The sequence below is a fragment of the Cornus florida genome, unplaced genomic scaffold (assembly GCF_030987335.1).
Source record: "Cornus florida cultivar Cherokee Brave unplaced genomic scaffold, ASM3098733v1 CherokeeBrave_3.0.0_Hap2_Chr09, whole genome shotgun sequence".
Lineage (NCBI taxonomy): Eukaryota > Viridiplantae > Streptophyta > Magnoliopsida > Cornales > Cornaceae > Cornus > Cornus florida.
The window spans coordinates 27,656,185-27,670,642 of NW_026775579.1; the positions used below are offsets into that span (position 1 = coordinate 27,656,185).

The 14,458-nt window shown below is 35.7% G+C and overlaps 1 protein-coding gene across 1 annotated transcript; it reads left to right on the forward strand.

Moving 5' to 3' along the window:
* The first annotated feature begins 11,150 nt into the window (after nt 1–11,150).
* LOC132272439 (uncharacterized mitochondrial protein AtMg00810-like) lies at nt 11,151–13,222 on the forward strand. The gene is made up of 2 exons (XM_059773590.1): nt 11,151–11,595; nt 13,194–13,222. Exons 1-2 carry the CDS (start codon nt 11,151–11,153, stop codon nt 13,220–13,222), a joined length of 474 nt encoding a protein of 157 aa, XP_059629573.1.
* Nucleotides 13,223–14,458: the final 1,236 nt, after the last annotated feature.

The following is a 14,458-nucleotide window of genomic DNA, read 5'->3' on the forward strand; positions in this document are numbered from 1 at the left end:
ATAGTATCAACACACATATATATGCATCAACAACACAAGAGATAGGGATAAACACATGAACATCTGTCCTAGCATACATAGACATATGGATAGAATGAAATGATCAATTGGAAGAATTAAACCACACAAATCGTTGAATAAACAAGATCTATGTATATAAATATGTCAAAACATGTATTACAACACAAATCTCCTAAAAAATACATAAATCAAGGTAAAGAAAGCATGCTTAGGGCTAACTCTAGCCCCAAGAAGATGTCTAGCCACTTATAAATGGTGTCCTCCAACCCTCAAGGGCCATCTCCATTGTAGAAGTGCTCTTCTTCTTAAGGAAGATGGAAAACCTCTCAAGAATGTGTCTCTAGCTCCTCTTCTCTTTTCTTCATCTCTAAGACAATCTCTAATATTGTGTATTGTGTCTTGTGTATCTCTTCTCCTCATAAAAGTGGCTCATAATCCTTATATAGGTAGCTCAAATGTCACACCCAATGGTCTAGGCTTGTACATAAGGGCTTCTCCAATGATTGCACAATGAGACAACTTTTAATGAGCTGGAAATATATATTTTTCGGATTTGAGAGGGTTCAATCGATCGAACCTATTTTGTGATCGATCGAACATGGTTGAGATCGATCGAACATGGTTGAGATCTATCAAACTTTGGCTGGATCGATCCTCCCATGGCGGCACTTTTTTGGATAAGGGCAGATCTGAGATATTTTGAGGAAAAAGACAAAAGGGGTAGGTAGGGTGGTACAACAGGATAAGATGGAATCTTTTCGATCGATCTGAGAATTGTTCGATCGATCGAACTTTATGAGATCTTTGGATAAGGACAAAAGAGCTTGTATCCATCTTAGAGAGTCTAGATCGATGAACTTTCGATCGATCGAAGTATTCTTGAGATCGATCGAACTTGCTAAATTTCCACACTTTGCTTCAATCTGCTTACACTTTGCTTCTTTCTTCCATCCAGCTTGAGTTAGCTTCTTTTAAGCTCTTATTTGGCTGCATTAGCCTATTTTGGGGATAAGCACCTAAAAAGGGCAATGACACAAAATTAGTCTAAAACGGGAAAGTAAGATAGATATAGGTCCTAAAATATCTAAGCTTAAGGGGTTTAAATGCGCACTTTTCAGCGTTCATCACATTACATCCTTTCCCTCAAACTAGCACACAAATCTAGTACCGATCATCAAAACAAAGAGTGGACCTTTTATTAAAGCTTATTTGATCTAGGTGCGCTTATTCTTTTCACTCGATTTTTTTTTTTAGCTATCCTAAGGATCAAAGATGGAAGCATGGTGCAATGTGTTGATCTATTAAGCTTTCTAGCGATCCATGAGGTCGAGCGTTAGGTTAATGACTCCCAAACCGAATGGTTTTAGGGTATTAGGTGTTTAGACACCGTTAAGGACTTATAAGCTCAAATCCACTAGGCTACAAATCAAAACAACCTCCATCTAATCATTTTCCACTTCTCACCTTTTGGTAGAGGTCCTCAAATTTTTTTTTTAGTAAGTTCAATTATTAACCTAGAGTTTGGGCCCTCTACCTTTCGGCGTGAGAAATTCAGTGCTTGATGAGGCTAGAATCCCGGCTACTCAATGAAAATGGTTTGTTATCCACTTTTATCAAAATGAAAGCTTTTAATGCACTACTAGCTTAATTGGGATATAACCAATTCAATAGTAAACAAAACATATACCCCATAAAGGAATGCTAGTGTGCGCCTGTGTTAGTGTAGAATCCTAGAGTAAATCTTAAAATAATCACAAAATCAGGATGATATGGACCACAAATGTAAGTAAGATATCAATCTTTTAAAAAATTTACTCCTGAATGGTATCCACAAGGTATATAAGGAGTATTGGACTCTCAAGTCAAGCAATTTTTAAATTTTAAATAATATAGTTCTCAAAAGATCAAAATCATCGCTAACATAGATCTCCAATCTCAATCATGCATTTAAAACTCAACTTTAAGTAGAATGCAACAAAGTCACCTTACCCCCGAACTTAAATCGCACATTATCCTCAATGTGTAATAAGAACAATGGAAAAGATGGAAAGAGTATACCGTGGTGGCAAAAGCATGAAGCTCGGTAGTGAACCAATTCGAAAGACGTCTCCCCCAAACTTGGAATCAACAACCTACGTGAAGAACCACACTTGCAAACTCACATCAAATATCAAATGGGATAAGAATAACCAAGGCATGTAATCTAAGGCAATATAGCACAAGATGAAAGAGAGATATGAGATCAAGCCCAAGATAAATCATAAAATATGCATGACTACACATAAGGGCACAATGATGAAAAGTTTTTATATTTTTCTTTTTATGAAAGTTTGTACAATGAAACAAAAGACAAGAAAGATAAAGAATATGGACTATATAATAGATAAAAGACACAATGTGTCATGTGGGTGCTAAGTTTAACGTCTCTAGCAAGACGGAATGCTATTTTGAAGTGTTGAAATATATATATATATATATATATATATATATATATATATATATATATATATATATTTAAAATGAAATGAAGAAACATCCTGATTGATCGAAGAATGATCGATCCAACTTTGATCGATCATTATTCGATCGATCCAAAACCTAAAAAGCTGCAGATAGCTTCGAACGATACACAGAGAGATGAAATATGCAGGGATCCAAAAATTTTCTAAGTATAGAACTCCAATCGATTCAAGGGAAACTGGATCGATCGAGAAAGAATTGGATCGATCTGGAAGGAAGTTCGCACGATGGAACAGAGAGCTGAAATATACAAGAAAACAGAGAGCTGGTTGGATGCAGAGATGATGTTCGATCGATCGAACCTCTTTTGAGATCGATCGAACAGAAAACATGCAAGAATATGCAGGAAATTAAACTTCTCTTGAGAACATTTAGTGCATCACTATATCTCTTTATAAATAGGATCCACCAAAAGGGCGGCTCCATATGTCTTTAAAAAACTTGCCCTTTAATGTAGGGCTTTAACCTTTGTCCATTCACTTTAAATATAGTTCCATTTTTCAAACTTTGTATTTCAACCGCCCCATGAGGCGCAACTGAAATGATCTCATTTGGGCCTTCCCATTTGGTTCGTAACTTCCCGGGGAAGAGTTTTAGCCTAGGGTTGAAGAGCTAAGCTTTCTGACAGGTTCAAAAGATTTCTTCACAAAATGTTTGTCATGAAAAGCTTTAGTTCTTTCTTTGTAAAGTTTTGCATTATCATATGCATTATGTCTTAACTCTTCCAATTTATTCAATTGTAGCATCCGATTCTCTTTGGCTTTGTCAAGGTCAAGATTGAGCTTTTTAACCACCCACATGGCTTTGTGTTCTAGCTCAATCGGGAGATGGCAAGGCTTTCCATATACAAGTCTATAAGGAGGCATGCCAATGGGAGTATTATATGCCGTTCGATAAGCCCACAAAGCATCATTCAATTTGCGTGACCAATCTTTCCGGGTTGTCTGTTTTCTCAAGAATTTGCTTTATTTCCCAATTTGACACTTCTACTTGCCCACTTGTTTGAGGATGGTATGGGGTGGCAACTTTATGAGTAACGAAGTACTTAAGAAATAAGTGCTTCAAGAATTGATTACAAAAATGCTTTCCTCCATTACTAATCATGGCTCTTGGAATACCAAAACGAGTGAAGATGTTAGATTTAATAAATTGAATAACCACGGAATGGTCATTTGTTTTGGTAGCACAACCTTCCACCCACTTGGAAGCATAATCAATAGCAAGCAGAATATATTGAATGCCATAAGACATAGGAAATGGACCTATAAAATTAATGCCCCAAATATCAAAAACCTCTACAACAAGAATATTTGTCAAGGGCATCATATCTTTTCTTGACATTGATCCCATTTTTTGACATCTTTCACACTCCTTGCAAAAATTATATGCATCTCTATGAATGGTAGACCAAAATAGCCCACTTTACAGAACCTTTAAGACAGTCTTCTTTGCACTAAAATGCCCGCCACATGCAAGGGTATGACAAAATGCGAGGACACTAGGAACCTCACTCTCTAGAATACATCTACTCACAATTTGATCCGGACAATATCGAAACAAAATGGGATCTTCCCAATAATATTTCTGGATGTTGGCAAAGAATCAGTTTTTTTCTTGCCTCGACCAATTAGTGGGAAGTTTGCCAATTGCGAGATAATTTACAATATTGGCAAACCAAGGCATTTTTCCATTGAAAATTTGGAAGAGCTGTTCATCGAAAATGAATCATGAATTGGTGGACTTGGGGAAGATTCTACTATTAACCTTGAAAGATAATCGGCAACCACATTTTCGATGCCTTTCTTATCTTTGATTTCAAAATCAAATTCCTGAAGAAGCAAAATCTATCTTATCAAACGAGGCTTTGTTTCCTTCCTAGTCAAAAGATGCCTCAAAGCGGCATGATCAGAATAGACAATGACTTTTGACTCTAAGAGATAAGACTGGAATTTATCAAGAGCATATACCACGGCAAGTAATTCTTTCTCGGTAGTGGAGTAATTCAATTGAGCTCCCAAGAAGGTCTTACTTGCATAGTATACAGCGCATGGAAGTTTGCCTACCCTTTGTCCTAACACTGCTCCCATGGCATAATCAGAGGCATCACACATGATTTCAAATGGTAATGACCAATTGGGAGGTTGCATAATAGGAGCAGATGATAATAAACTACGCAGTTTATGAAAAACATCATGGCATGCTTAATCAAAGACGAATAGTGTTTCCTTGGCAAGACGATTGCATAAGGGTCTAGCAATTTTGCTAAAGTTTTTGATGAAACGGCGATAGAAGCTGGCATGACCTAGAAATAAGCGAACCTCTCTCACCGTAGAAGGTGGCGGCAATTCAAAAATGAGCTCAACTCTCGCCTTATCTACCTCATTTCCCCTTTTTGAGATGACATGACCCAAAACAATACCTTTTTGAACCATGAAATGGCTCTTTTCCCAACTACGAACAAGGTTTGTTTCACGACATCTTTTAAGCACCAAATTTAGATTTTTTAGGCATATATATCAAATGAAGACCCGAAGATAGAAAAAATCATCCATAAAGACCTCTAGATATTCTTCCACCATATCCAAGAAAATTGACATCATACACCTTTGGAATGTTGTGGGAGCATTGCACAAACTAAAAGGCATCCGTCGATAAGCAAATGTGCCAAAAGGACAAGTAAAAGTGGTTTTCTCTTGGTCTAAAGGGTCCAGGGCTACTTGATTGTAACCCGAATGGCCATCAAGAAAGCAATAATATTGTTGCCCGGCCAATCTCTCTAGAATTTGATCAATGAATGGCAAAAGAAAGTGATCTTTTCTAGTGACGACATTTAATTTGCGGTAATCAATGCATACACGCCATGACTTGGCGGTACGCTTAGAAATTGCCTCATCTTTTGAATTTTCAACCACCGTAATCCCCGATTTCTTAGAAACTACTTGAGTTGGACTCACCCATTTGCTATCAGAGATTGGATAAATTATACCAGCATCCAAAAGTTTAACAACTTCCTTTTTGACCACCTCTTTTATGTTTGGATTCAATCTCCTTTGAGCATCCCTAAAAGGTTTTGCATCCTCTTCCATAAGTATGCGATCCATATAAATAGAAGGATTAATTCCTTTTAGATCCGCCATACTCCATCCAATAGCTTCCTTATTTTTTTTAAGCACATTTAAAATATCATTCTCTTGGTCCTCTTCACGGTTTAAAGAAATGATGACCGGAATAATCTCTTTTGGGCCCAAGAAGGCATACTTAAGATTGGAAGGAAGAGTTTACTTTCAAGAGTGGGTGGAGATAGTAAAGATGGGATAGGTAGAGTATAAAAGAGTGGAGGAAGAGGTTCTTTTAGAGCTTTCCAAGGTGAAAAATCTAAACTTGCAACGAATTCCATTAAATCATTTACTTCACTCATTGATCCTTCATTATCAAACCCACAATTACCATACATTTCAAGGAGACAAGATGCAAGAGGGTCCTTGGAAAGGAGGGATGAAAGATTATCCTCGGTTGGTTTTTTCATTATGATGGAAGGAATGGAATCCTCAATAACCTCATCCAAGACATCTATGAGACAACACTCGTCTTCATCTATGGGATGTCGACTTGCATCGAAAACATAAAGCTTAACCATCATGTTACCAAAAGAAAGGTCCATAACCCTGGATCTACAATTAATGGTAGCATTTGCGGTGGCAAGGAATGAGCTTCCTAAGATGATTGGAATGTGGTTGGTAGGATTAGCAACCGGTTCGGTATTAAGAACCACAAAATCAACCGGGAAATAGAACTTGTCAACCTTAATGAGAATTTCCTCAACCATGCCCCTAGGAGTTTTGATGGATCTGTCGGCTAATTAGAGCACCACCAAGGTTGGCTTCAATTCATTCAATCCTAGTTGGATGTACACAGAGTAAGGAATCAAATTAACACTCGCTTCTAATTCAAGAAAAGCTCTACGAACTTCATGGTTTTCAATCGCACATGAGATGGTTGGAGCACCGGGATATTTGAACTTAGGTGGAGTGTTATGTTGAATGATAGAGCTCACTTTCTCCATAAGAAACACTTTTTTAAGACCTTGTCCCTTGCTCTTCCTTTTTTGTGTGCAAAGATCTTTTAAAATTTTTGCATAAGGCGGAATTTGCGTAGTTGCATCCAAGAGAGGTAGATTTATGTTTACATGCTAAACACTCCATCATGTCATGGATTTTTCCTTCTGGCCTCCCAAAAGGCGAAGTTTCTTTTAAAGCATAAGGAAATGGAGCTTTTGGCTCATAAGACCTTGCAATTTGAGGGGATGATAAAGAAGATTGAAAATTTCTATTTAAAACATTTTCCTCCAAGGAAGTAGGAGTAGGATTGGAATCGAGACGAGTGTCAACTTTTGATTGCAGTGGTTCACTATCTTCACTTAGTTGTTCAACCCTATTGTCAACTTGCCTACCACTTCTCAAGGTAGTAATGGCTTGCACTTGTTCTTGGGAAAGACACCCCGATGTAGAATTTGCTTCCACAAAATATTGGGCTTTTGGGTTCCTTTCGGGTTGGCTAGGTAGCTTACCAATCTCTCTCGTATTCAATACATTAGCTATCATCCCGATTTGGGATTCAAGCTTCGATATCGATTGAGAATGAGAATGCAACAAATTGGTGTTCATTTCCAAACTACCCAAGGCCACCAAAATCTTATCTCAAATATAGAATCACTAGGAAGTGCATGAGAGTGATGAAAACCATTTTGAAATTCATAGACTTGAGGATGTGAAAATTGGTTCATTCTTTGATGATAGGAAGGAGAAGAAACAAATTTTTGAGAACCTTTATTTCTTTTATAAGGAGGAACATATCGATTTTGAAAATTTTTAGCTTGAAAAGAACTTGAGTTTTCATCCCACCTCGGGACATAAACATTTGAATAAGGGCAAGCAAATGCGGTATTGACTTGTTCATAGCGTTCATGAAGCACATGTCCATGGGGACAATTGGAAGTAGAATGTAAAACACTAGAACATGTCATGCAAGGCTCACAAAAATGATAGGAGTGATGAAAATGAGATGATTTGATAACCGATTTTTGACTCAATAAAAATTTATCAAGTTTTTGAGAAAGAGTTTTAACGTCGACTACAATCACTTTCAATTTGACATACTTTTAAATTTTCCTTCTTTTCATTGGAATTATGACCCAACCGAGAAGTGTGATATTGATGCAAAGAATTCTCACTCATTTTTTCAAAAAGATACCAAACATCATCCTTATGTTTCCCAAAATATGAACCCCCACATGAAGTATCAACAATGTCCTTGTGGATGTCGGATAGGCTTTCATAGAAATATTGAACCACTTGCCACTTTGGAATACCATGGCGTGGGCATTTCCTTAGTAAGTCATTCAATCTTTCCTAAGCCTCATGTAAAAGTTCTCCTTCCCCTTGAGAAAATTCTCTAATGGCGGTTCTCATTGAATTGGTCAAACTTACGGGGTAATTTTTTTTTAGAAATTCATTTTGCATTTGTATCCAAGAAGTTATTGAATTTGCCCCCAAATTATTGAACTAATGTTTTGCCTTGTTTTTAAGAGTGAAGGGGAAAATGAGTAGTCTAAGAACTTCTTCCGGGACATTCATGTACTTCACGGTGGAGTATATTTCAAGAAATTCATCAAGATATTTATATGATTGTTCATCATCTAAGCCATAGAAAAGTGGATACATTTGAATGGTTTCGGGCTTAATTTCATATTGATTGACCCCAAAATTAGGAAGCATAATGCAAGTTGGTGCATGGTATTCATGAAGAATATAATGATCACGAAGAATCATTGGAGGAATTAGAGCTTGAACTCCATGGGGATGTTGGTTAAGAGGGTGATGTCCCATGAAATGTGGGTCTAAATAGCCAAGATTACCCTCTAGATTTTCCATTAGAATGCCTAAGATGAAGGGTAGGGAAAGGACCACACAAAACTTCAAGTAACATACTAACAAAACAATAGAATCAAACACTTTACCCCTGCAACAATCAATCAAAAATCCTCCATATACGATGATCCCATACTCCCATGCTTTCAACAATATGTAAGAAAAGTTAAATTGCCTCCACGCAGGCTCACGATCTATCTAAGAATTTAAGAACTTGCCACCACGTGGGTTGACGATTTAACTAGAGATTGAGTTAGAAAAAGCTCACAAAAGGGTCCTTAAGCAACTTCAATTTAGTTTTCAAGTTTTGCTATGCCTTGCAATTTTTTTAAAATTTTGCCCTTTTATGCTTAGCTTAGCTCCTTGATTTCTAATTCTCCTATGTTTCACTTCCTTTCTCAATGCGCCTAGCCAATCAAGAACAAACACAATAAGTAATCAAAATAAAATAAAGTAAAGACATGATCAAAAGAGTACTAATTCCTAATTGTTTCCAAAACACGGCGTTGCCAATTCAATCCTTGGCAACGGTGCCAAAACTTGGTGTGGCTATCGTCGAGACACTCCAAATTGCAATATGTTAAAGAATGGCCAAGTTTGAATTTATAAAGTGCCACTACTACATCTAACTACTAATACAGCTAAGGTGAGTAGGTATCGTTCCAAGGGATTGGGGCAATGTTGATATGGAAACAAGGTCAGACTAGTAGGTCGAGTGATCAAAAGGTGGTTTGATTGGTTAATTAAATTACAATGTAAATAAATTCAACACAAAGTAATTAAAGTAAGTAAAGGATAGAGAACAAGAGAGAGGGATCTTGGATTTAGAGGAAACCACTAAACATCACCTTTCTAGATATTTAATGTGTAATGAATGAGGGGAAATGTATGTTGCAACACTAATATGTGTGATTGATTGAATCAACAATTATGGATGACTAATTAAGTATATATTATCTAGACAACCTAATGAATAGCATAATATATCAAACTAAGCCATTATTCCTTTCTTTAAGCTCACAATCAAACACTTTAACAAGTTAGAGAATTATTCTACTTGCATTCATAAGCATGGAACATCAAACAACAAGCATGGATTGTCCTCCTATCTAAGAAAATAAGGCAACTACACTACAACTAAACTAGGGACATGAGAATTAAACTAATTAATCTAAGGGAAATGCACAATCCATCAAGAAATAAGTATGAAACATCAAACAAGCCACAAGAGTATTCCATTAAAGCACCATGCCTTGACAATCTCTAGATTCATAGCATTAACACACATAGACATGCATCAATATCACAAAACGAAGAGATAAATACATGAATATCTATTCTAGCATACATAGATATATGAATAGAATGAAATGATCAATTGGAAGTATTAATCAACACAAATCATTGTAGAAACAAGATTCATATTTAAATCAAATGTCAAGACAAGAATTACAACATAAATCCCCTCAAAATACAAAACATCAAGATCTAGAAGACATGCTTACGGCTAACTCTAGCCCCAAGAAGATATTTAGCCATTCATTGATGTAGTCATCCAACCCTCAAGGGTCATCTCCATGGTAGGATTGATCTTCTTCTCCTTGATGGAAATCCTAGGTGAATGGAAGAACTCCGAAATGGTGTGTGTATCTCTCTAATCTCTAAGCTCTCTCCTCTCCTATTGTTGTATGATGATTTATGGTGTAAAAATGGCTCAAAATCCTTATATAGGTAGCTCCAATGTCACACCCAATGGTCAGGTCTCGTGCACTATGGCCCCTTCAATGATTTCACCACGAGCCATCTTTTAATGAGCTGGACTCTGTTTTATTTCGAACTTGGGGAGATTCGATCGATCGAATTCTGATGAGATCGATTGAAGAATGACCAGATCGATCAAAGTATGGCCGGATCGATTAAACCTTGGCGGCGCCTTTTTGGAATAGGACAAATCTGAGATATTTTTGGGATATTTTGGGAAAAATACAAAAGTGGTAGGTGGGGATAAGATCAAAGAAGTTCGATCGATCAAAAAGAAAGTTAGATCGATCAAAGATGGAAATTCTTGAGGATAAGGACAACGAGTCTGATCCATCTTGGTGAGGCTAGATCGATCACTGTAAGATCGATCGAAGATAGGTATGATCGATTGAAACTTGCTGTTTTCCACCACTTTGCTCCTTTTTGCTCTTTTCTTCCATTTAGCTTGAGATTGCTTCTTTTATGCTCTAATTTGGCTGAATTGACTTATTTTGGGGATAAGCGCCTGAAAAGGGCAATAACATGAAATTAGTCTAAAACGGGAAAATACGATAGATAAAGGTCCTAAAATACTTGAGCTTAAGGGGTTTAAATACGCATTTTTCGACGCTCATCACTTTTCTAAATGGTATTTTGTAGGAAGGAGTTTATGTAGCGCAACCAAAAGGTTTCATTGATCCACATAATCTTAATTTTGTGTTTCATCTTAAAAAAGCTCTTTATGGTTTAAAGCAAGCATCTAGAGCATGGTATGAGAAGTTAACTTCTTATTTGATGCACAAGGGCTTCAAAAGAGAAGGAACTGATAAAACATTATTTATTTTCAGGAAAGGAAAAGATTTTCTTGTTGCTCAAATATATGTGGATGATATTGTTTTTGGTGCTACATGTGATAACCTTATTCATAATTTTTCTAAAGATATGAGTAATACTTTTGAAATGAGTATGGCTGGTGAACTAATTTTCTTTCTAGGTCTTCAAGTGAAACAATTTGATGATGGGATTTTCATATCTCAATCAAAATATGCAAATAAGCTAGTTAAGAAATTTGGTATGAAAGATTTAAAGCATGTGCAAACTCCTATGAGTACTTCATTCAAATTTGATATAGACTCTGATCTTAACAAGGTTGATCATTTCTTGTATAGGAGTATAATTGGTAGCTTGTTGTATTTCGCAGCAACTAGGCCAGATATTTCATTTAGTGTAGGTGTTTGTGCTAGGTATCAAGCTAATCTTAGAGAACAACACATTCTTGCAGTTAAGCGCATTATTCGTTATGTCAATAGTACATTGAATTATGGATTACGTTATTCTTTTGAGTCTAATTCTGAGATTGCAGGCTATACTGATGCTGATTGGGCTGGTAAGAGTAGTTCAGGTGGTTGTTTCTATGTTGGTACTAATCTTGTTTCATGGTACAACAAGAAGCAAAATTGCATATCTTTATCCTCTTGTGAGACTGAATACATTACCGCTAGAAATTGTTGCACACAATTGCTTTGGATGAAATAGATGCTTCTGGATTATGGAGTTGATCAAGGTACTATTGCTATCTTTTGTGATAATACTAGTACAATTAATATTTCAAAGAATCCAGTTTTGCATTCTAGGACTAAGCACATTGACATTCGACATTACTTTCTTTGGGAACTTATTGAATAAAATGTCGTGTCTTTGGAAAAAGTGCATACTGATCAGAATTTGGCTGATATTCTCACTAAACCATTAGATGCTCCTAAGTTTTCTCATTTTAGGAAATCTATTGGTGTCTGTTGTCTTGATTAGTTGCATTGTAAGGACATAGTCTAGAAAGAATTTTTATGCATATCTTAAGTGTCTAAATTATGTTTTTGGGAAGTTAAGCAAACCATATTGATTGAGTATGTTGAACACAAGGAGTTTATAACACATGGATTATCTGTGGAAAACATACAATGGCTATGAATTGATGAAATTGGTTTTGCTTACTTATTTCGTATAGTGAATGAATTATTGATAGTATATTTACTTGAGATATCATTGTTTTGGTCAAAGATAATGGTTATATGATTGATCATTGTCTTAGAATTTAAACTTGATTTATGTGTTTTAGACCAAAAGAGTGAAAAGAAAAGAAAATTGAAAAACAGCTTGGAATGAAAAAGTTTTTGAAAAAGAAAAAAATATTTTGTAATAACCCGGTCATTTTCCTTACTTTCCTTTTCCTCAAATTTCACGGATATTTTTTTTTTTTTTTCTGCTGATCTTTTATTTTATAAGTTCGGTTTCTCGTCATTTAGTGTCGTCTCGAGTGCTCGGTAATGGTTTCTGAAACTCTTTCCTTTGGATTGACTACTTCCTTTAAGGACCGAGTTATTTCCATATTTTCACTTTTTTGACACTATTCACTTTTCGTCTTTTTCCCCGTTGGTCACTTTTTGGCACAACCTCCCTTTTTGTGTTCGGAGTTAGTTTTTGACTTCACGTACCTTCATTCTAAGTGGTTTCCATGAAATACGTATCTTTACTTTTGTAGAAAAGTATTCTGGTTGCTCTCGGTGTCCATAGGGGCATGGATGCATAGTTTTTCAGAAACATTTTCTTTTCTTGGGATGTTTTACATAAATATATTTTGAAGATATTTTATTTTAGGGTTTTTAAGAAAATATTTTTGGAAGATATTTTCATTCTGGGTCATTAGTGCAGTTAACCTTTTTTGGAGGGGCCATTGTGCAATTAATGAAAGTTATTGCAAAAATACCTCGTTTTGAGCCTGGATCCTCATACGGGATTCATTTTCATTTTTTGTTGAGTCTTGTACTCTTAAAATTGTCTTCTGGTCGTTCTCCCCCAGTTTTAGGGTTTTTGACCCCGGTTACCGCCGAACTTATTTGAGGCATATCTTTCTGGTCGGGACTTGGTTTTCGACGCTGTTTCTTCCGTTATTCATCTTTTCAAATTTTGATTCTTTTTCGTTCACAGAGGTTTGCCGTTTGATAACGTCAAAGTGAATTACACTTTTCCGGACCGGGCGGGACCCGTCCGGGACACTTTTAGGGTTTTTCTGTAAATAGGGGGTTATGAAATGAAAAGTGAACTTTTTAATCTTCTTCCTCCCTCATTGGCCAGCCATCCATGGCAGCCTTAGGCTGCCACTCTTCTCTTTTCTTTTCCGGCCACTTCCCTTTGGTATTTTGTCGTAGTGCCTTAGCGTTTATTGTAGGCCTTGGTGAAATCTTCCTTTCCACCTTATTGGAATTCCGTTTTGACCATTTTTTGAGTTCGGATTTGAAGCCAAGTTAGGATTTTGACAGGGCTTCCTTGGGGTTTATTGTTCACCATGTTGTCCCCGACAAAACCCGAAGTCTCGTCGGATTCAGAGCGGTTTCATTTTGGTGGCTTTTGAGACTTTCATCTCAAATTAAGGTAGGAGATGTTATAGGTTTATATTTTGTTATCTTGCATGCTATTGATGCTTATACAACTTGTATGCATGCTTTTGTTCAAGTTCTAGAAATTAATTTAATTTGATTTAAATTCTACTTAATTGCTTGTATTTCAATTTAGACTTGATATATGTCATGATCATGCCTTAATCCTTGTTATATATTAATTTGGGATCATTTGAATAACTTTTGAAATCTAGAGGAAATTGAATAATTAGTTTAATTAATTTTAATTTAATTGTTTTATTCGCTTAATTGGATTTTCAACTTGACATTGTTGATGGCCATGTTATGTTCTTTAACATATATTAAATTGAGGTTATTTGGAATTATTTTGAAATCTAGAGATTTTAATTAGAAGAATTAATTAGAATCTATTTGATGGTTCCATTGGCTAAATTAAGTTTTTAACTTGATATTTGTTATGGCTAAGACTTGTTTACTAGCATATATTAAATTGAGACCATTTGGAGTTGCTTTAGGATTTAGAGATTTAATTATCATGATTTAATTAAATTCTACTTTATTGTTCCAATGACCTAATTAAGTTTTTGATTTGATATATGTAATGATCAAGTTATGTCGTTTAACATGTATTAATTAGGGATCATTTGATTCAGATTTGAAACCTAGAGAAATTAATTAGTTTATTTAATTGAGGCTATTTGGAATTATTTTGAAATCTAAAGATTTTAATTAGAAGAATTAATTAGAATCTATTTAATGATTCCATTGGCTAAATTAAGTTTTTAACTTGATATTTGTTATGACTAGGACTTATTTACTAGTATATATGAAATT